At 44.5% G+C, this 20,144-nt stretch overlaps 1 protein-coding gene across 2 annotated transcripts in view; it reads left to right on the top strand.

Annotated features, from left to right (window-relative positions):
* CLASP1 (cytoplasmic linker associated protein 1) overlaps positions 1–20,144 on the top strand; it is a 275,021-nt gene that overhangs the window by 151,991 nt on the left and 102,886 nt on the right. For both annotated transcript variants that reach the window (XM_007456358.1, XM_007456359.1), the window contains 9 exons: positions 3,530–3,682; positions 6,982–7,055; positions 8,614–8,706; positions 9,902–10,047; positions 10,929–11,064; positions 12,109–12,179; positions 16,432–16,491; positions 18,191–18,268; positions 19,766–19,933. In XM_007456358.1, the coding sequence (XP_007456420.1) occupies positions 3,530–3,682; positions 6,982–7,055; positions 8,614–8,706; positions 9,902–10,047; positions 10,929–11,064; positions 12,109–12,179; positions 16,432–16,491; positions 18,191–18,268; positions 19,766–19,933 (979 nt within the window). The remainder of the gene's footprint in view (positions 1–3,529; positions 3,683–6,981; positions 7,056–8,613; positions 8,707–9,901; positions 10,048–10,928; positions 11,065–12,108; positions 12,180–16,431; positions 16,492–18,190; positions 18,269–19,765; positions 19,934–20,144) is intronic.

The following is a 20,144-nucleotide window of genomic DNA, read 5'->3' as shown; positions in this document are numbered from 1 at the left end:
CCGCTTCCATTCTCTTCATACTTGCCCAGTATTCTGTGTGGCATCCCTTACCGCAAGATATATCCTAACCGCCTGGATATCCACATGCCGACATAGATGCTTTCTCTGGTCGTGAGGTTATCCTCCTGTAACGTGAGAATATAAAAAGAATGGAGACCAAATGTTGAGTATTTTATTTCTGCCTTAAATAGTCGGTTATCTTGTACGGTAGTTAAAATACGAGAAGAAAGTCTTATATTTATCCACATATTTACTATCACCAGTGATCTTCATTTTTTAATGTAATTCCAAGTTTCCATTTGTTATCGTTTTCCTTTTGCCTGAAGATCTTCAGCATTCCCTGGAGTGCTGGTCTGCTGGTGATAAATTCTGTTTTTGTTTGTCTGAATAAGTTTTAATTCAGCCTCTGTTCTTAGAAGATATTTTTGCTGGATGTAGAATTCTAGGTTAATACTTTCCTCTCACCATTTTCAAGATGTCATTCCATTGTCTTCTGGCACACATGGTTTCTGATGAAAGCTGTTGGCATTTTGTTCCTCAGTATGTAATGTGTCTTTTTCCCTCTGGCTTCTGCTGGCAGTGCAATGTCACGTGTGTCAGGCTGCTGGATATCATCCTACAGATCTCTGAGACTATTCCTTTTATTTCTTTTCTTTTTCAGCCGTTTCTTTTTTTGTCTCTATGCCTAATTTTGGTTAAATTTTATTGCTGTGTGTTTAAATGCTCTCATTTTCCCCTTTTGCAGTGTCTAATCTGCCTTGAATCCCATTTCAATGATATTTTCATTTCAGCTACTGTGTTTTTTTAATTTCTAGAAGTTCCATTTGGTCCTTTTAAAACACCTTCCTTTTCTCTCATTATGTCTGTGAGTTCCTTTAATCCTTGAACACAGGTGTAGCAGTTTTAATGTTCCTGTCTGCAGGTTCCATCATCTCTGTCATTTCCTAGTGGGTCCCTATTTTTTGACGTTTTTCTCTCCTGATTATGAGCCACATTTCCCTGCTTCTCATCTGTTTGTGAAATTTTGATTAGATGTTGTGTGTTGTGACTGTTACGTTGTTGAGCATCTGCGTTTTGTTATAGTCCTTTAAAGAATGTCATGCTTTGTTTGGCAAAGCAGTTGAGTTACTTGCAGATCTGTCTACTATCCTTGAGACCTGGCCCCACTACTAGGCTTGCTGTCTCTGGGGTCTCTACTGAATGCCTCCAGTGAGTCACCGAGAGCACCCCAGCTCTGGTGCTCGAGCATCTTCCTACTTTGTGTGGACTTTGGGGGTTGTTCAGTTTACAGTCTCCTGGCCGTTTTTTGCCCTCCTTAGGGCATCTCACTCACACGGCGTGGCCCAGAACTTAAGGCATGCCTAGAGCTCTCTTTCTTTGTGGCTCTCTCTTTTCCAGCACTCGGCCCTGCCTCTCCCAGCTGCCTGGCCCTGCTGGAGTCTGGTCTTCATTTTCTCCACTTAGCAAGGCTGTCAGGCTCCCTGGCCTGGGTGGCCTGGGAATTGTCTCCAGGCAGGACCTTGGAGTGATTGTAGAGCTCACCTTGTTTGTTTCCCTTCTCTGAGGCATCTCAGCTCTGCACTACCTGTTGTCCTGTCTGAAAGTAGTTGTTTTACATATTCTGTCTGGTTTCTCTTAAGAGGTTAGGTCCTTGCTAATGCATCATTGCTGCAAGTGGAAATCCCAGGAATTCCAGTGAAATCGGCCCATTGAAAATAATTCTCAATAACTGAACGCATTTCTACATGGCATGCCTGCCTGTGTTAGAAAGACAAAGCTAATCACAATTTACATGCATTTTTGAGTGAAGCATAGTCGTGGTGGTGTCCCCCACTCACTATTTACCTTCCCCACAGCCCGGGGCTGTCACTGTTCTGAGCGGAGTAATGGCACAGCCCCACAGCGTGGCTGTGTCACGACAGCGGTCCACATGCTCTCGGGGCTCCTGTCAGTGCTCAGTGGGTGACCTCGTCCTGTACTTCAGACCAGGTTTTACTCTTGCAGGGACCTTGTCAGTGTGATCTGCAGTGTAAGAATCACTTGTGAATCCACGTGGGAAGTCTGTGCTAATAGACCACTGAACGCCTGAATCAGCAAGACCTTGCTGTGTGGATTACAGCACAGCTTGCCCAGGCGATGAGGAATGTAAAGGCGTGTTGAGGGAAGCTGTTTGCATAGGGATCTGCATTTGTGAGGATGTGGTTCCTCCCTCCCTGACTGTTGAATAAAAGAAGCCCTGTGATTTGAAGGGGATTGTTGGTGAGGTGTAAGGAACATTAGGGTCCTGAGTAGACAGAAGACTTGGCTGTTGATAGTTCAGCTGAGAAGCAACTAGAGCAAGAAAAACAGGTTATTTGTATCTGTTTTTTGGTCAGCAATTATTTACTTCAGACTTTCTGGTAAAAATCTAATGCCCGTTTTCAGAAATCATGAATATTGCCGGCTACGGACGTCAGTTTTCTTTTCTTTTCTTTTCTTTTTTTTTTTAATGACTCCTAAGTTCTTTGTTTAGCCCACTGAATGACCCACATGTGCTCTGTATGGTGCATCGTGAGAGCTTTAATTTTTGTGCCATCAAAATGCTGTTCATAAGTATGTCCATTTTTATAAGCCCAAAGATGGTTTTCTTTTTTAAAATTTTAAATGCAACTTGAGGAATATTGGTTGGATTTCCTGCTGTTTAGAAAATTTAGAAGTTAATGAACTTATGAAAAACTGCTCAACTTCACTATGAGAGGAATGCAACAGTAAAGAATAGGCTTGCTTTTTTTTTTTTTAATATATTCAGCATTGGCAAGGGTGTGGCAAGATAGGCCCTTCTTTGAATTTCCAGGAAAAGTATGTATTTATATGAGGTTTCTGAAAATAAGTTTGGCTGTACCCATCAAAAACCTTATTATGCTCTTTGACCCAGTAATCCTTCTTGCAGGAATTTTTTTTTTTCTTAAAATTATTAGAAGTTCAAACAAAGATGCAGGTAGAAAGGTATCTGTTGCAATATTATTTCTAATGGTAAGTTATTAGAATCACCCTAAATGTCTAACAATGAAAGTATTTTTCATTTGAGCCATTTTCCAGTTGCAAAGTACCATGAAACCGTGAAAATGGTGTTTATGAAGAATGTTTCATCATGTGGTAAAATGGACATATTTGAAATACATAGTATCCAAAAATGAAATATAGTCTCATGTTAACTATTAAAAAAATGCATGAGAGAATAGTCAGAAATATGTCAAATTGTTAAAGTAACTGCTCCAAGGTGGTAGTTTTATGAGAGTTTATTTTCTTCTTTATGGTTTTCCAGAATTGGGGTGGAGAGCATTCCAGATGTGTGAAAGCAAACAGGATGTTTGTAGCTGCATTCTGGACTCACCTAAGGCTTTTTTCTAGACCTGGATGGGCACCTCAGGTTCCAAAAGAGTTGGCAAACCGTTCATCTCTAAGACTAGTTGCTGTTTTCAGTTCAGGTGAAAAAGTACTTAAAAATGAAAACAAAAAACAAAAAACGATTTCTGTGCTTATTCTTCAGATAAAAATTTTGATGATGAGGATTCTGTGGATGGTAATAGGCCTTCTTCTGCCAGCTCTACGTCATCCAAAGCTCCAGCAAGCTCCCGCAGAAACGTTGGAATGGGGACTGCCCGCAGGCTCGGCTCATCCACTCTTGGATCCAAGTCTTCAGGTAGGACCGAGCCCAGTGTGGTACTGCGGGGTCAGCTCTGCCAACGTTTAAAACCAGACGTGCATGATACTTCCTTAAGACGTGAAGTAATCCTGTTGGCAATACACTTCCACTGGCTCTTCTTGAATTAAATTAGTTCTCTGCTGTGGATGCTGATAAGCTGGTAGGCTGTAAGTCTGAGCTGCTGTGTTGCCACATTTGCTGAGGCAGAGCCTCTGGGCGCGTGAAGCCAACACAGAGCAGAGCGCGTGGTACCCTGATGGCCTCGGGCTCCAGCCATGCCTGACACTACCAGGGGGCCTTTCAGCCAGTTGCTGTGTATCAAGACGAGACTGTCTGGGCTTCCCTGGTGGAGCAGTGGTTAAGAATCCGCCTGCCAATGCAGGGGACACGGGTTCGAGCCCTGGTCCGGGAAGATCCCACATGCCATGGAGCAGCTAAGCCCGTGCGCCACAACTGCTGAGCCTGCACTCTAGAGTCCACGAACCACAACTACTGAAGCCCACGAGCCACGACTACTGAGCCCGCACGCCTAGAGCCCGTGCTCTGCAACAAGAGAAGCCACCGCCATGAGAGGCCCGCACACCGCAACAAAGAGTAGCCCCCGCTCACCGCAACTAAAGAAAGCCAGCGCGCAGCAGCAAAGACCCAACACAGCCAAAAATAAATAAATAAAATTTAAAAAAAAAAAGAAAAGACTGAGACTGTCCAGAAGTCAGATTGTACCTTATGTCTTTAAAATATATTTTGTTCCTGTAGGGATGCCGAATTAGTGAATGGTAAGGATTAGCTCCCTGAGGCTTTGAACATTGATTTATAAGGATTTCTTCCCTAATCCCCCTGCTATCCCATCCCCCATTTTAGGCAGTTTTGAGTCCTTGTTATAGACAGGTTTCATTTGGCTGTCACGTTTTAAATTTACATGCATATTACCTACTTAAAAAAAATGTTACTGAAGTATAGTTGATTTACAGTGTTGTGTAAATTTTTTACCTCCAAAAAAATCACATAGCTGCTGCTCTTAGAACCGCGCTTACTGTCAGCAGTGGGCTCTTGGCTCAGCCGGCTGAGCTAAGGTAAAGCCGAAGTGAGGACCCGCGTTAGGACGCCACCTCCTCCTGCTGGCCTTTCTTGCTCTGTGCAGCAGCCCTGGGCGGCGTGTCCTGACTCAGCGGCTCAGCGCCCTCGCAGCCTCTGCACAGCGTCTCTCTGCACAGCGGGAGCTGTGCTGGCGGCAGAGGGAAGAGCTGGGCTTGTGTCTTACGTTTGTGTTGCTCTTCTTAGTTCTTTCTAATCCTTTACTTTTTGGTTCCTTAAAAAAATTTGTTGTTGTTGTTAAAGTGCTTAAATTCATACAACATGAAATCAACCATTTTAAAGGTAACAATTCAGTGGCATTTATTGTCTTCACAGTGTTGAGCAACCACCACCTCTGCCTGGTTGCAACACAGTTTCATCCCTCAAAAGAAGACCCTATCCCCTTTAAACAGTTCCTCCCCGTTCCTTCCTTCCCCAGCCCATGTTTTGTCTTTAGGCATTTAGCAGTCTAGAAATTTCATAGAAATGGAGGCATCCGATATGCAGTCTCCTGTGTCTGGCTCCTTTCCCTTGGCATAATGTTTTTGAGGTTCATCTCTGTTGGAGCATGTATCAGTACTTTTTAAAAATAATTAATTAATTAATTAATTTTTGGCTGCGTTGGGTCTTCGTTGCTGCGCACGGGCTTTCTCTAGTTGCAGAGAGCGGGGGTTACTCTTCATTGTGGTGCGCGGGCTTTTGATTGCAGTGGCTTCTCTTGATGCGCAGCACGGGCTCTAGGTGTGTGGGCTCAGTAGCTGTGGCTTGTGGGCTCTAGAGCGCAGGGTCGGTAGTTGTGGTGCACGGGCTTCGTTGCTCCACGGCATGTGGGATCTTCCCGGACCAGGGCTCGAGCCTGTGTCTCCTGCATTGGCAGGCGGATTCTTAACCGCTGCGCCACCAGGGAAGCCCTGAACAGTCTTCCTAATGTGTTTTCTTGATCCGTTTTTGAGTAGCATCCATTCCACCGACGAGGCTTAGAAATTTTCTGTGTCATCAGACCACTTCTTTTCCTTCCCTTCCCTCACCGTTCCCCTTGCACAAACCCGACCTGTGTAGATAGTGCAGAGGTACCAACCCTGTCTTCCCCTCAGACCTGATCCTGTCCTTTTCCGTTTCGTCTAACGCCATAGTCGTGTTTCCCTGTTGACTCCCCGTCAGATGCCTCGGGCCCAGGGACTGTGCTTGGCCCACGAGTCCTCTTCGGTTATGTGGTGCCAGGCCTCACACAGAGGAGCGCTCAGCTCAGCACCCATCTGCTTGGTGGGACACAGGCCTAACCTAAAGCAGACACAAAGCACCACTCACAGTGTGTTACTGTTGTCTGTTTGTAGTTTGCTTGTGAATGCAGAGTAATAGTCATCAAGAGTGATGACACGTATTTACCACTGTAACAAGTTGTCTTTAAAGCCCTTTCTGTCTAGGTGGTCCATGAGCACCTCAAATTCCAGATAACTTGTCTGATAAGAAGCTCTAGAAAAGCACTTGGACTAATCAATATAAATCATTAATGTGGGTTACAGGGATGACTGTAGATAACCATTTGGAAACCTTTATTATGAAGAAAAAACATCTGATAAAATGTCTCATGATTTTCATATGTGAAGTGACGCTCATATTAGCAAACAGAAAAAGCCTTCTCCCAAATGATAGCAGTTATCTTACAGCAACTTCGTGGGGTCAACTTGCAACTGACATTACATGAAAAATTAACAGTTATCATGAGTTAAAGGAAATGAAAATGTTTTTTTTCCTTTTTTCTTTCGAAATAGTGTTTGGAGACCAATATGAAGTTGAGATGAAACTGTTAAATTCTTTAGAACGTATTTGAATGTTTCACAAAATTGCTAGATTCCTAACAATGACATAATTTCATTTATTCCCTGAAGAATTAAAATTTCTATTATATGTTTATTTGGAATCTTTGAAAAGACTTATACATTAATACAGTATAAATCATCTAAATCCTTTAACGGCTAGACTGGCCCTCCTTAAGCAAGTAGTGTCTTTAAATGGTTTTAAGCTAACGTATGTTACACTGTAAAATTACTATACTTTATCTTAATATTGAAAGTCTGTAATGCTTGTCAATGCCACAAAACTCTAAACTTAAGAAGACTTAAAAAATAGTTACAAATTTTCCAAAATATAATTTTGATTTTGTATATTCAGACTCCTCCAATGCACATGGTTTACATTTTAAAAATTGATCTTTTTTATAGCTGCAAAAGAGGGAGCTGGTGCTGTTGATGAAGAGGACTTTATTAAAGCATTTGATGATGTGCCTGTAGTCCAGGTGAGTGAGGATGTTTCGTTTGATTAAAAACAAGGATGGGCTTATTATTCAAGTTTCACTTTTCCAGTGTGCGACACGTGGAGTTTCTTAACTAGGTAGGGTAATTCTGACTGTCAAGCCCACAGGAGATCTGAGGTTGCAGACCAGGAAAAGAAGAGCGAAAGTCACGGCCCAAGATGACCTTTCAGTAAGAACTGAGAGAAGTAGCTTGCTCCGGCAGTGAGTGTGTGGGTCAGGTCACGTAGAAGAGGGGGAAATGAGGGATTAGGTTAGAAGAGAGAACAAAGAAGCATGCTTATGTAGGGATTCTCCTCAGAAAGAAAAGTTTTTAAAGTTGAAGGATTTGGGTGTCTGAAAACTACAAAAAAACAGTTTCATAAAATCTTAGTTTATTCCATCTTGATGCTCCCCTTAAGTACCACCTAACAGATGCGGCAGAGTTGATTGACAGAAGCTGGGGTATGGCCACACTTTTCAGACTGCTTTGTGCCTCAGCACTGTCTCTCGTTGATTGGGGCTTGTGCTACATCAGGTGTCCGTGCTCTGGATTCCTACAGTGCTTAATGTCTGTGTGACTCCCTTGTCACCTGCTGCTTGGTCGCCTGTGTGTGTATAAAGCAGGTAACAGGTGTTTTAGGCTCAGGACCATGCTTACGTCCTTGACCTTCCCACCATGCCTCACTCTTGGTTGTTTTGGGGTTTTTTTCCCCCTCACTGTCTTATGAGTAATATGTGAGGATAAATGAGAGAGCAGACCTGAAAGTATTTAAAGCTGCAAGAACAGACGTACTTGCTGTATCGCGCTTCGCTTTGTTGTGCTTCACGGATACTGCAGTTTTACAGACTGAAGGTCTGTGGCCACCCTGCATTGAGCGCGTCTGTTGGTGCCCTTTTTCCAGCGGCATTTGCTCACCTCGTGTCTCTGTGTCACATTTTGGTAATTCTCACAATATTTCAAACCCTCCATCAGCAAAAAGATTACAGTTCACTGAAGACTCAGAGGATGGTTAGCATTTTTTAGCAAGAAAGTATTTTTAAATTAAGGTATGCACACTTTTTTTTTAGACATAATGCTATTGCACAGTTAATAGACTACAGTCTAGGAGACCAAAAGAATTCATGTGACTTGCTTCACTGCGATATTCACTTTATGACAGGGGTCTGGAAGTGACCCGGCAGTGTCTCCGAGGTCTGCCTGTATAATGTGGTGTTACAAAAAATGCTAAGAGTAATCAATGACTTGTGCATCACTGCCGGTTCCCCAGTGGGCTTTTTTCTCTTTTGTACATGAAATTATCTGTTAACTTATAGTAAAGCCGTATTTGAGGCAAGGTTATCCATACATGGGCATCGGATCTAGTCGGTATATATTCACAGCAGGAAAAAAGCTCAATCTAAGACAAACTTGACTAGATGTTATCTTGAAGGCCCTTCTGAAAAATGAAATAATTTCTTTTACTGGGCTTACTAAGTGCCCTTGACTTCAGGTAATTAAGGAATAATCTTTGTTTATTCTGTAAATTTTCTCCTATTGATTGTAAATTAATTTTGCTTACAGATTTACTCCAGCCGAGACCTTGAGGAGTCCATAAACAAGATTAGGGAAATATTATCTGATGACAAGCATGATTGGGAGCAAAGAGTAAACGCTGTAAGCCACTGACTGTGTGATTACATTTGCATTCGATATTTACATGGTCTGAATACTTTGTTACGAAATTGGGGTGCAGCTGTGATGAATTTTAAGTAGTAAATATTTTAAATATAAGCTTCCATATTTACATGTCGCCTTTTTAGTAGATTACTTCACTTCTGTTCTTCAAACATGCCAGCTTCTATCTTTTTGTGTATCCTGTACTTTTAGCAGAGACCTACCTGTGGTACAACTGCTGCCCCTACGACCTCGGTAAAGATGTAGTTCTGGGACCGTTGGCCAGGAAAGCGGCTTTTTAGTGACGTTTTCAGTGTGTGTCTCTCTATCCCTTGCTTTCTTCACAGCACTTCTGCCCCCTCTGTTTTTAAAAGTGGATTAATGGGGCTTCCCTGGTGGCGCAGTGGTTGAGAGTCCGCCTGCTGATGCAGGGGACAGGGGTTCGTGCCCCGGTCCGGGAGGATCCCACATGCTGCGGAGCGGCTGGGCCCGTGAGCCATGGCCGCTGGACCTGTGCGTCCGGAGCCTGTGCTCCGCAACGGGAGAGGCCACAACAGTGAGAGGCCTGCGTACCGCAAAAAAAAAAAAAAAAAAAAAAAAAACTGGATTAATGAGAAGAAATGGGCCGAACATTAAAGTGCAGGGGCATTACGTGAAGACGTGTCTTCTGAAGAGAGCGATCGTGCGTTGGTTGTCTGGCAGGAAGAGGGCTAGGAACACTGCTGTGTGTCTGTTTTGGATGCACACTGGCCCTTTAGTAAAGACACAGTGGCGCGTACTGTGCAAAGGCTGTAGCGTTGCTTCTTCCTGTGATTCACTGAGTGAATGGCGGTTGGAGTGGGGTGCGGGGGAAGGTGAGCTCAGGGAAGGAGGTTTTACAGGCTACAGTGAGGGTTTAGTTACTCTATCCTTAGCATCACAGCATCTGTAAGTCACTAAACTGTTTGCCATTAAAAAGTACGCTTTACAGAAGAATTGTAATCCATTTATCACAGACACTAATTTTAAAAATTATTAGTTCTTATTTATGATACCTAGATATATCAGCAACTATTTAGTTGGCTGAATTCTTTTTGGAAAACTCTCTATCATTTAACTTTGATATTGATCTCTAATATTTGATGGCTTCTGTTGTTTTGTATATTCTGTTCTAAGAATTGTTTTGTCTGTCTCTTCGTTTTCTCCATCCCCTTAGCTAAAAAAGATTAGATCTTTACTTTTGGCTGGTGCTGCTGAGTATGATAACTTCTTCCAACATTTGCGTCTTTTGGACGGAGCCTTTAAACTATCGGCTAAGGATCTGCGGTCTCAGGTAGTGCGGGAGGCTTGTATCACCTTGGGGTAAGGATTGCAATGCTCCCGATTCTCACATCATAAAATAACCTCATGATGGTGCTTCAGAGATGGTTCATTGAATACGCCCACTGGGTCTCTTTCACGGAACTTTCAACTGGTCTCCAAGACCTATTCCAGTTACGCTTCTGTTAACACGTTTACAATAGTTCCTGACCAGTTATGTTAAGTCTGACAGATTTTAAATTTTATTCAGTGACTTAGCTCTGAAGCCTCTATTTTAAACTTGAAGCAGTTATTAATAATATGGAGAAATGAAATTTTGTAAACTTTTTTCCTCAGCTGTTTCACTGATTTTGCTGGCAGGTGATAGCATGATTATTAGAATGTTTGTTTCTAGAAGAGTACTGTAGCTATAAGGTTAAAGGCATGTACTACGGGGAAATTTTTTTTTTTATCCTCACTAAACCTGTATCAGTATCTAAAACTTCTGTCTTAGAAAATATGTTAGAATATCAGAGCAACAGCAATAGTAAGGTGGCTTTGCAGCTGTTTAAAGTTTTGACCTCAGACACTGAAGTGTGAATGTTGTATGTTAAAAATAAACAGCAAAAGAAGAAAAGGGGGTGAAAGAGCCTTTTCATATTTGTGTTTTATTAGTGTATGACTAACTTGTTTTTTGCTATTTTAAGAGTAATTAGTTGGAAGTGATTTATTTATTTAAAAAAAAGAGAGTAAACTCTTGGGCTAGTGGCTATTTTCGAGGTCCTCTATATGCTTATTGGAAGTATTTGTAGAGTATTTTACTTAGACCTTTGTCCTTTATCCTTAGATAACTTTACATGAAGGCTCTAAAATGTTAAGAGCGTTATGTGCTACACTGTTGGCAAGAACTGTGGCTTCAGTTCAGTGTTCATTTCTGGTTATAGGCATCTGTCATCAGTGCTGGGGAACAAGTTTGACCATGGAGCTGAAGCCATTATGCCAACGATCTTTAATTTAATTCCGAACAGTGCCAAAATTATGGCCACCTCTGGTGTTGTAGCTGTTAGGTTAATCATTCGGGTGAGTATGTTTTGGGGCCGTACATAGAGTAAGCAAGTGGTAAATATTGCTGGTTGATAAGCAGTTATCAGAGACATTTTTCATTTGAGTGATTATGTATGTGGAATAATACCGTACGTACAACATTGGCCTTTTTACCCCACGTAACTATCACACACGAGCCTTTTATGTTCCCTAGTGTGAACTGTGGGTGTAATGTATAGTTACTGAGGTGTTGCTCATCCACCGTCATTGGTTTTAAACATTTGAACACAGGTGTCTGCTTCTGAGTTTATACTCTGTTCTTTATGTGTCCAGGTATCACTTCTGTTCTTCCCTCCTTAATCCCCAGCCATTCCATTTTAGGTGTTTGTGCTTGTGGTTTTGTTATTCGCCTGACATTTTATTTAAATAATTGTACATAAGCCCAGAAACAAAATGTTATCTTCAGTTAAGTTTTCAAAACACTCATTTACTTAAATCCAAGTAATTAGCCAAGTAATTTACGTGCAGATTTTCAGTAAAACCTGATAGTTCACGAAGGCTTAATAAGTTCTGCGCATCACCGTCTCCCCACTGTCAAGTCCCTTTTCCCCAGAGGCAACCCTTGAAACTGGGTCTTGATGTTAACTGAAATCTATCCAGAATATTCGTGATTACTGTGGGTTGCTTACTTCATATTATTTGTAGTTCTTACTGTTTGCACTGCCTACTTCAGGTATTAAACCAAAAGCCGTTATCAGACATTTCTGTTGAAATAGTATTAAACTATATTGGCCTGCTGACTGCTTTTTACTCATTCAGATCTCTATGCTCAGGTAATTTAGACTTCATACCAGTGATTTGTTTTGATTTTAGACTTACTTACTTGTCATCTGTTGCCTGTTTTGGCTCTGTAAATTCTGTCATGCCCTTTGGCAATATCCAATGAAAGTCTTTCTCCTTTTTAAACTCAGTGAAATTCTAATCTGAATATGCAGGTGCTTTAGGTAGGTTAGTAAAGAAGTGGTTGTCTTGGCTTTGCATTTTCAACTGTTCGCCTCTGTTTTTTGTTCTTTTCTGCAGCACACACACATCCCTAGGCTAATACCCATCATAACAAGCAACTGTACTTCCAAGTCGGTCGCCGTTAGAAGGTAAGTTTTTAAAGAATTTTTCTCATTAGTTTTGAATTGTTTACAAGCCGAAACAAATTTCACATTTACCTCCATGCAAAAAACTTTATGTTTGAAACGGTTAATATGATTTATGATTGCTGTGGACTGAAGGCTCATGATCTCAGTTGTCTGGAAAGCTAATTTGGAAGGCCTGTTACTTCTGTCTGTGTGTGTAGTGTGAGAGCGAGTGTGTGTGTGGGTTATGTGGGAGGGGCGGGGCGGAGGGGGAGTGTACCCCCTGCGAATTTTCTTCCTGCAGTGGTCCCTCTGCCTCTATCATTGGTCTGCCCCATTCCCTGAGTGAAGGCCATGGCTGCCCGCCTGGAAGAAGCATTGTGAAGATCAGCGGCCGTTATTTATATTAACATAGATAGCAGGAGGTGTGTGTTGTTTGCAGCTTCTGATGTGATTCCTGGCACTCTGAATCCTGACCCGTCATGCTTGTGCTGCTGTCACAGTGACTGCACGCTACTCAAATTTATCACAACAGGCTAGAACTGTTAAATGCTAGGGACCGAAGTGTTACCCCCTGAGCTTCTTATGTTGAAGGGAGGTAGACCCTGAAGGTACAGCCTGGGTGGCCCGCGGGTGCTTTTTCTTGGGTCCTGCTGAGCTCCCGCAGCCCACGTGTGGGATCAGGGCTCTGTGCTTCCAGCTCGGATCTGTGGGTCTGGACTGGTGACTCAGAGGCTTTCGAGTCCTAAAATCTATGGACCCTCTTCCCAGGAAAGTGTAGATGCACAGAAGTTTTGTGTAGGTTTTCAGAGGATTCATGGACTTAAGCCTTCAGTAGACTAGGTCAGGAGCTTTGTGGGGTAAGTGAACGGCCGGCCTGGACAGCAGGCAGCCTCTCGGCCCCGTTCCTGCGGTTCTGTGTCTTGATCCAGCCCAGGAGAGGGCCCTTCACTCCAAGGCGTCGAGCCCAGCCGCCCCTGGCCACCCGCTGTTCCTCTCCTTTCCTGGGCTGTCACGTTGGACCCACCAGGGTTTCACAGGCGGGGGGATCCTTCCAAGCATGAGGCGGCCCCCATCGCCGTTGTGTTCCCAGCCACATGGAAGGCAAGGGAGAAAAGAGGGGAATGAGCCAGCTACGTAAAGCCAGAGAGGAAGACACGTTCTCCTTCCACTGAAAAGGCCGACTGTTCCAGCAGCGTGGCTCGGTGGAGTGTCGCTGACCCACAGTCCAGCCGCCCTCGGAGGCAGAGCAGCTCCGGGCACCCCCAAATCCCCCAAGGCCAGCACCTGGCCGTCGAGGTGCGGGCTGGTGGTGGACTTCCCACGTGCCGGGGAGGGAGTTGTTCTGCGGGTTCTCAGTCACTTCCGTAGAAGGGGCTTGACGCTCGGTGGAAGCTCAGTGAACGGCAGCCATCCTGAGAATTTGCTGCTGCAGTTATATTGCCACTGTTTATTTGGGTTTCCATGAGCAGTTTGGAAAGCGTGTTTGCTTTGGGCAAGGCAGTTCCTCTGGTGAAGCGACACATCTCTGTGGGGAACGTTACAGGATATTTAGCGTATCAGTCGACTTGGGCTGCTGTAACAGAAATACCGTGCGCAGGGTGGCTTAAACGACAGGCGGGTATTTTCTCACCGTTCTGGAGCCGGGAATTCTGAGATCAGGGTCCGGCAGGGTTGGGTTCTAATGGAAGCAGCTTGCAGGTGCAGCTTTCTTGCTGTGTCTTCGCGGTGGTGGGGGCGGGGGAGTGCCCTCCTTAGAGGGCCGCTAATCCCGTCAGGCGAGCATCACTCTCAGGACCCCCCGTTAACCCCACTGCTTCCCCAGGGCCCCGTCTCCAAATACCGTCATACTGGGGGTTAGGGCGTCAACATAAGAAGCTCAGGCGGTAACACTTCGGCCCCTAGCGTTTGACAGTTCTAGCCTGTGGTGCTGAATTTGAGTAGCAACGTGCAGTCACTGTGACAGCAGACATGCCAACCCCTTCACCGGTTTCCGAGCCGCACACCCAGACTGGCGTTCCTGTGTTTAGTCAGAGCCACGTGTCTTAATGCTGAAAGGAGTACTAGGGACCATCTGGGCCCCGTCCCTCTGCCTTCAGGAAGGAAAAGAGAGCCAGAGGGGGCAGTGTAACCAAGGCAGTGCGCTTTCTGTCCTGTATTCAACCTGTCGCTAGCTTCACTTCATAGAATTTGTAAGAAATGGATTGCCCAATCTCCCTGCCTTTAAGAAGTTTATAATTTAGTTGGGGAGATTAAAAACAATAATGCAAAGCAATGTAAGAGTGAGTTGCAACGTACGTATTGTAGATTTAGGAATTCAGAGGGCAGTGATTAAAACTAGCTGATATATTCCCTAGAAGCCTCATAGACAAGTTAAAAGAGACTGAGCTGCCCTATGAATGAGGAGTACGAGTCGGTGAAGAAAAGACAGAAGTTCTAACCAGATGTGCTTAAGTAATGCAGTGTTTAAATAATGCCAACATCAGTGTACTTCTGTATATGATTTTAGCCTTCTAAAAAGTTGAAAACAAAACCTAATTTACATGGGATATTTTCGATGAAATAGATTGTTCTGAAACACACTGAAGACAAGAATTAGCACTAAAGATGGCTGGATTCACTAAGAAATAAGTAAACATAGACATATGCATACACGCATAAAGAGACAAGGAAAGTCCACACCAGGAAATGACATGGACAAAGGGCAGAGGTAGAGTGACCGTGGCCTGGGCTGGGGCGGGGCGGGGGGGGCAGCAGTGGTGAGAAAGGGTGTGGGCAGAGGTCAGTGTCTCTCCTTGGAGAAGATTTGTTTCGCCGACCGCTCCCCCGGCCCCCACTATTAGCAGCAGCCCTGGGACTGAGCTGCGCAACTCCCCTGAGCCCTCTGAAGCCCCTGTGCTCCCGGCACATCACGTGGTAACTGTTCCTTGTCTGTCTTGCTCACTGGATTGTGTCTCGGTTACCATTGTATGTCTAGCATCTAGCATAGGGGAAGGGTTTATTCAAGACTTACTGAGTGATTGTGTGGATTATGAGGTTTTGAATTGGGAAGATCATGGGAAAGAAAGTCTGATTGTTAGAGAAAGATTGCCTTCTGATTTATTTCCTTGAGTGGGTTCCTTAAGTCTAATAATATTTATTCCTACAAAGATAGTTATCCTGGAATTTAGAAAAAGGAAATGATGAGGAGGTAGGACCCGAAGTGGTGATATAATCCAAAGGGGATAAGACCAGCATTGTTTTTGTGTACAGATCAGACCAAGAAAGATCACAGAAGTGAAAAGAAAGGATGTTGAAAGGTTGCAGAGAGGAAAATGGCCAAGTAGAGAAAAATCTGTTTTAAATACTTGGCAGGAAAACTGGGTAAACACTTTGTTTTCCAGGGTATGTTTTACTTTTTTTGTACAAGGCATTCTTTGGAATTAATGCAAAGACTAATTCCCTGATTCTGTAATGTACTCAGATCTTTTGTGCACCTGTAGCTCCTGTATTAATGAATCATTTGAGGTAGAATAAAAACCAACAACAGTGATACACCCTTTCAATAAGGTTGCCATGAAGCCCAAGTTTCTGATTTGAAGGGAACTCCCCTGTATCCTGTCCCTATAACTTTGTGATTTTTCTTCTGGACTACCATAGGTGCTTAATTATTTTGATCTGCTTTGGTTTTCAGTCAATTCTGATTCCATCTTTATGTTCCATTTTTTTGAATCATAAAAAAAATAGAAGATGGGACTTCCCTGGGTGGTCCAGTGGTTAAGACTCTGCACTTCCAGTGCAGGGGATACAGGTTTGATCCCTGGTCCGGGAGCTAAGATCCCACATGCCTCGTGGCCAAAAAACCAAAAAAAACCCCATAAAACAGAAGCAACACTGTAACAAATTCAATAAAGGCTTTAAAAATGGTCCATATCCAAAAAAAAAAAAAAAATCTTAAAAAAGACAATAGAAGAGGGCTTCCCTGGGGGCGTAGTGGTTGAGAGTCCGCCTGCCGATGCAGGGGACACGGGTTTGTGCCCCGGTCTGGGAAGATCCCACGTGCCGCGGAGCGGCTGGGCCCGTGAGCCATGGCCGCTGAGCCTGCGCGTCCGGAGCCTGTGCTCCGCAACGGGAGAGGCCACAACAGTGAGAGGCCCGCGTACCGCGAAACAAAAGAAAAAAATAGAAGAAATTTATCAATTATAAAAAGTAGTGTTGGTTCACTTAAGAAAAAAGCTTTTATTTTCATTAACATACAAATGACTAAGTTACATATTTTTCTCTTCACAATTTTCAGGCGCTGTTTTGAATTTTTAGATTTACTTTTACAAGAATGGCAGACACATTCACTGGAACGGTGAGCATCTGATTTGCTGGTTTTCCCTCTGAATTGAATCTTGAGATTTAATATCTCAGCGAGTGGTCCAACCCACTTTTTATAAGAAGTGAAGGAATCCGAGTGTTTATTTGCGTGATTACTGGTGTTATTTCTCCTGATGCTGATGTGGGGCACCTACCACTGGCAGAGGCTCTTAGTGAGCTCCTCTGACTGTCACGTTAGCCTTGAGGTGTGACCTGGGGTGCCCTGGGACACTGCATGGCCAGGACTCACTCAGCAGTGGCTGTGATCTGCTGCCTGGCATCCTGTCAGTTCCAACGAGTTAAAAAAGGTTTAAAGCTGCTCTTAGTAGGCGAGGGGTAACTTTGAAAATCCTTAAAGGAATTTCACTCATTTGAAAGTTTTCTTTTTGATCCCTCTGTATCAGAAAGTCAGCAGTTTTCTCTTTATTCAGGCTGGTGTGTGGTAAGTTTCACATCCTCGTGATGCAGAATTCTTACAGAAGCTTGTCTCTATTTTGAGGTTCATCCTTTGCCATTTTTAGTTTCTGTCAATTTTAGGTACCTGTTATTCTTTCTGAGTTAAATTTGGAGCTGATAGATGATGATACTGTGCCACCCGGTTTTTCATGGTGTGTTGTGTAGTTTGTGAAGAACTTTACAACATACTAAACAGGTTACGAGTAGTGGGAGTTTAACACATGAGTACGCCTGGAGTCCAGTTCAGTCCTGCAGTACTCAGAGACGAAAAAGCCAGGCCTCCCAGAGGTGAAAGTTCATCTGAAAATACTTTGGATCGAGAAGATGGTCACACATTTAAAAAATACTTTCTTGTTCTTTAATCTCTTGGGTATTATATCCTCTTTATTTGGTGACAATTTTGGAATTTAGAGTGGGAAGGTGGAATGAGGGATTGAACACCGGGGCCAGGTGAGCAGGGCAGGAAAACATGATTGACTCAGATGTGGCCTCATGTGTTTATTCACTTCCGCTCAGCCTTGCCGCTTGGCAGGTTCTCACCAAATGCCTGCTGGATGAGTGAAGGACTGAGGACTGAGGTGGGGTGCTGGTAAGACTGGTGCCTCGCCTTCGTCCTGTGAAACTCTTCACTCCAGTCATTGCCCTTTTCTTAAAACCGTTCAATATTCAACGAGACAGTTTAACGATTTCTTCTCAGCTAGGGTAGAACGTAACTAAGAGAACTACCTGTGTATAAAACAGAGACATAATTTCATAAAATTGTTCATGTCATGTAGTGGAACTTGAAAAAACATTCTTTAATTACAGAAACCTGATGCAGAGAGTCTCTGCAGTATTAGGATTATTACTAGCCCATTATAAATTCCATGGAAACTTGTTCTGACCATGGAGAAGGAAGGGTTTTGTTGTTTGGGTTCATAAAAGATTGAACTAAGTAAGCATGGCCCGAAATACATCAGCCGTTACTTTAAAAAAAAAAAAAAAAAGTCCCAGGAGAGTAGGGTTATCAGGTGCTTAGGTGGGGAAGGGGTGGGAATAGGTACTGGGACAGAATCATAAATGAGTTAGCAGATCTGCGGAGTGTGCTGATTTTCTAGGCTGCGTGTTTGTTGACTCTCTGGGCACAAAGGGCCTATACCTTCCACGTTGCCGTTCGGGAGTTATTTCTCAACACCTGTTTGTATCCGCATAAGACCATATATTAATGATTGTTCCCGCTTTGTTTTCTAAATATCCAGACACATATCAGTATTAGCGGAAACAATAAAGAAGGGAATACATGATGCTGATTCGGAAGCACGGATAGAAGCCAGAAAGTAAGTGTTGGCTGAACACCACTTTCCCGATTCACTACTTTTATATTTCAGGTGCCCTGTCCAGATCGCCTTATGAAAGCTTATTAAGTCACATGGACATGTTTTGTTAATCATGACCTTTAAATATGACCCAAAAGGCCATTTCAAAATATCTCTCTAGTTTTCTGTTTCGAGGGTTGTTGAGTTGAGTGACCAGGCCTGAAAGACTGGTACTATTTGAACATAAAGTGGACTGAGGTAGACACAGAAAGCCCATTTTTAAATTTATGAGAAATGGCTGCGTGAGCCGGCAAAGCACTTGTCTGTGTGCCCCGTGTTTTCTCTCACTCACTAAGCTCTGTGGGTCCCAGTGGCTTGTTGACTTGCCATGAAGAATCCCGCTCACGGAGACCCTTTCCCTGGGATCACAGCTCTGCAGGCATCGGGTGTGTGGAGGGGGTGGCGTGCCAGGAAAGTGAGTCCCTCCAGGAGGGAGGGGGACTGATCGCAGACCACAGCTCGCTGTTCACGCTCGCGTTTGGGGCCGTCTGGCCGTCAGGACTGGTTATGCTGCGGTTGTGAAGCTGGGTCTCCACGTGCAGCGCCATCCTGCGGGTGAAGCTGCCATCGTGACCGTAAGTAGCTGAAGCTTGACGCCAAGATGTCCTCCCTCTCGGGCAGCTCAGAGAGAAAAAAAGCTTCCCGTTTTGCCCTGCGGCTGTTTTTCTGCGCTTTCGTAGTCGACCGGCTCTCCTAATTGACACGGGTTAAAGCCAGTCCTTACATCCTGGAACACTGCAGACTTGCTCGGCTGCACGAGCACACCCTGACCTCCCGCTTCCTGCTCCGACTGCTCTGTCAGTTAAGCCGTAGTTCCCTGGTTTCAGAGTGTGTGGAGGACTCCCTCTTGACCCTCAAGTGCTCACCGCAATCTCGTGATGGGAAGTTCCTACCAAAAGAAGGGACATGATAAGCAGTGGCTAAAAAGCAAAAACTAGGAGGAGTGGATTTGTGAACGGTCTGCGTACGCTGTTCTTCACCCTCATCTTGTATTTGGTTTTCTTGTCCTTTGATCGTAACACAGTACAGGTTTCAAGTAGCTGTGAGCCTCGTCCTGGTTTTCTTTTGTTCTCGTTACCTAAAGCCGTCTTAAGGACTTGGAACCAGGGAGCGACACATTGCATTTATAAAAGCGTCAATGACCGAGTCCCCCTCGCGTTCTGGGTGTCGTTCTCGTTGGTTTGGCTCCATCTTCCCTGAGGCTCCCAGTCTTGCGAGTCAGGCTCTTTAATTTCCATTTTATCCATTTCATTAACGTGACTGAGAGTCAGACAGCTGGGCCGGAGTCACCAAGGACGGGAGCTGGGAGTGAGGATCCACCAGACCTCCGCGGTTTCCACGCTTCCTCAGGCCGCGGCTGCCGCCGGTCACAGGAGCTGGCGGCGGGGGGCCGGGGGGGTCCCTCCCTGATAGCGTCCCGGGTGCATACCCGTTGACAGGAGGCTACGTGTTTTCCAGGTGTTACTGGGGTTTCCACAGTCACTTCAGCAGGGAAGCAGAGCACCTGTACCACACTCTGGAGCCCTCCTACCAGAGGGCTCTGCAAAGCCACCTGAAGAGCTCGGACAGCGTGGTGTCACTGCCCCAGTCAGACCGCTCGTCCTCCAGCTCGCAGGAGAGTCTCAAGTAAGGGCCCGGCTGTGAAAAATGGGCTGCACGAGCACGCAGACTTCCCCTGTGCTTTTGTCTGTCTGCGTGCTGTTACCATTCCCCCTTAACTCAAGTGGAGGCTGGTGCTGGGGAAGATGCTGTGGGGATGGTGAGAAACGAGTGGCCTGGTCCCTGGTTCCTGGTCCCTGAGGCAGGTAGTTTGTACTTAAATTTACGTGGCATTCCT

This window comes from Lipotes vexillifer, unplaced genomic scaffold (assembly GCF_000442215.2).
Source record: "Lipotes vexillifer unplaced genomic scaffold, Lipotes_vexillifer_v1.1 scaffold3, whole genome shotgun sequence".
Classification (NCBI taxonomy): domain Eukaryota; kingdom Metazoa; phylum Chordata; class Mammalia; order Artiodactyla; family Lipotidae; genus Lipotes; species Lipotes vexillifer.
Note: the sequence above shows the minus strand (reverse complement) of the source record. Positions and strands in the feature narration are given on the sequence as shown.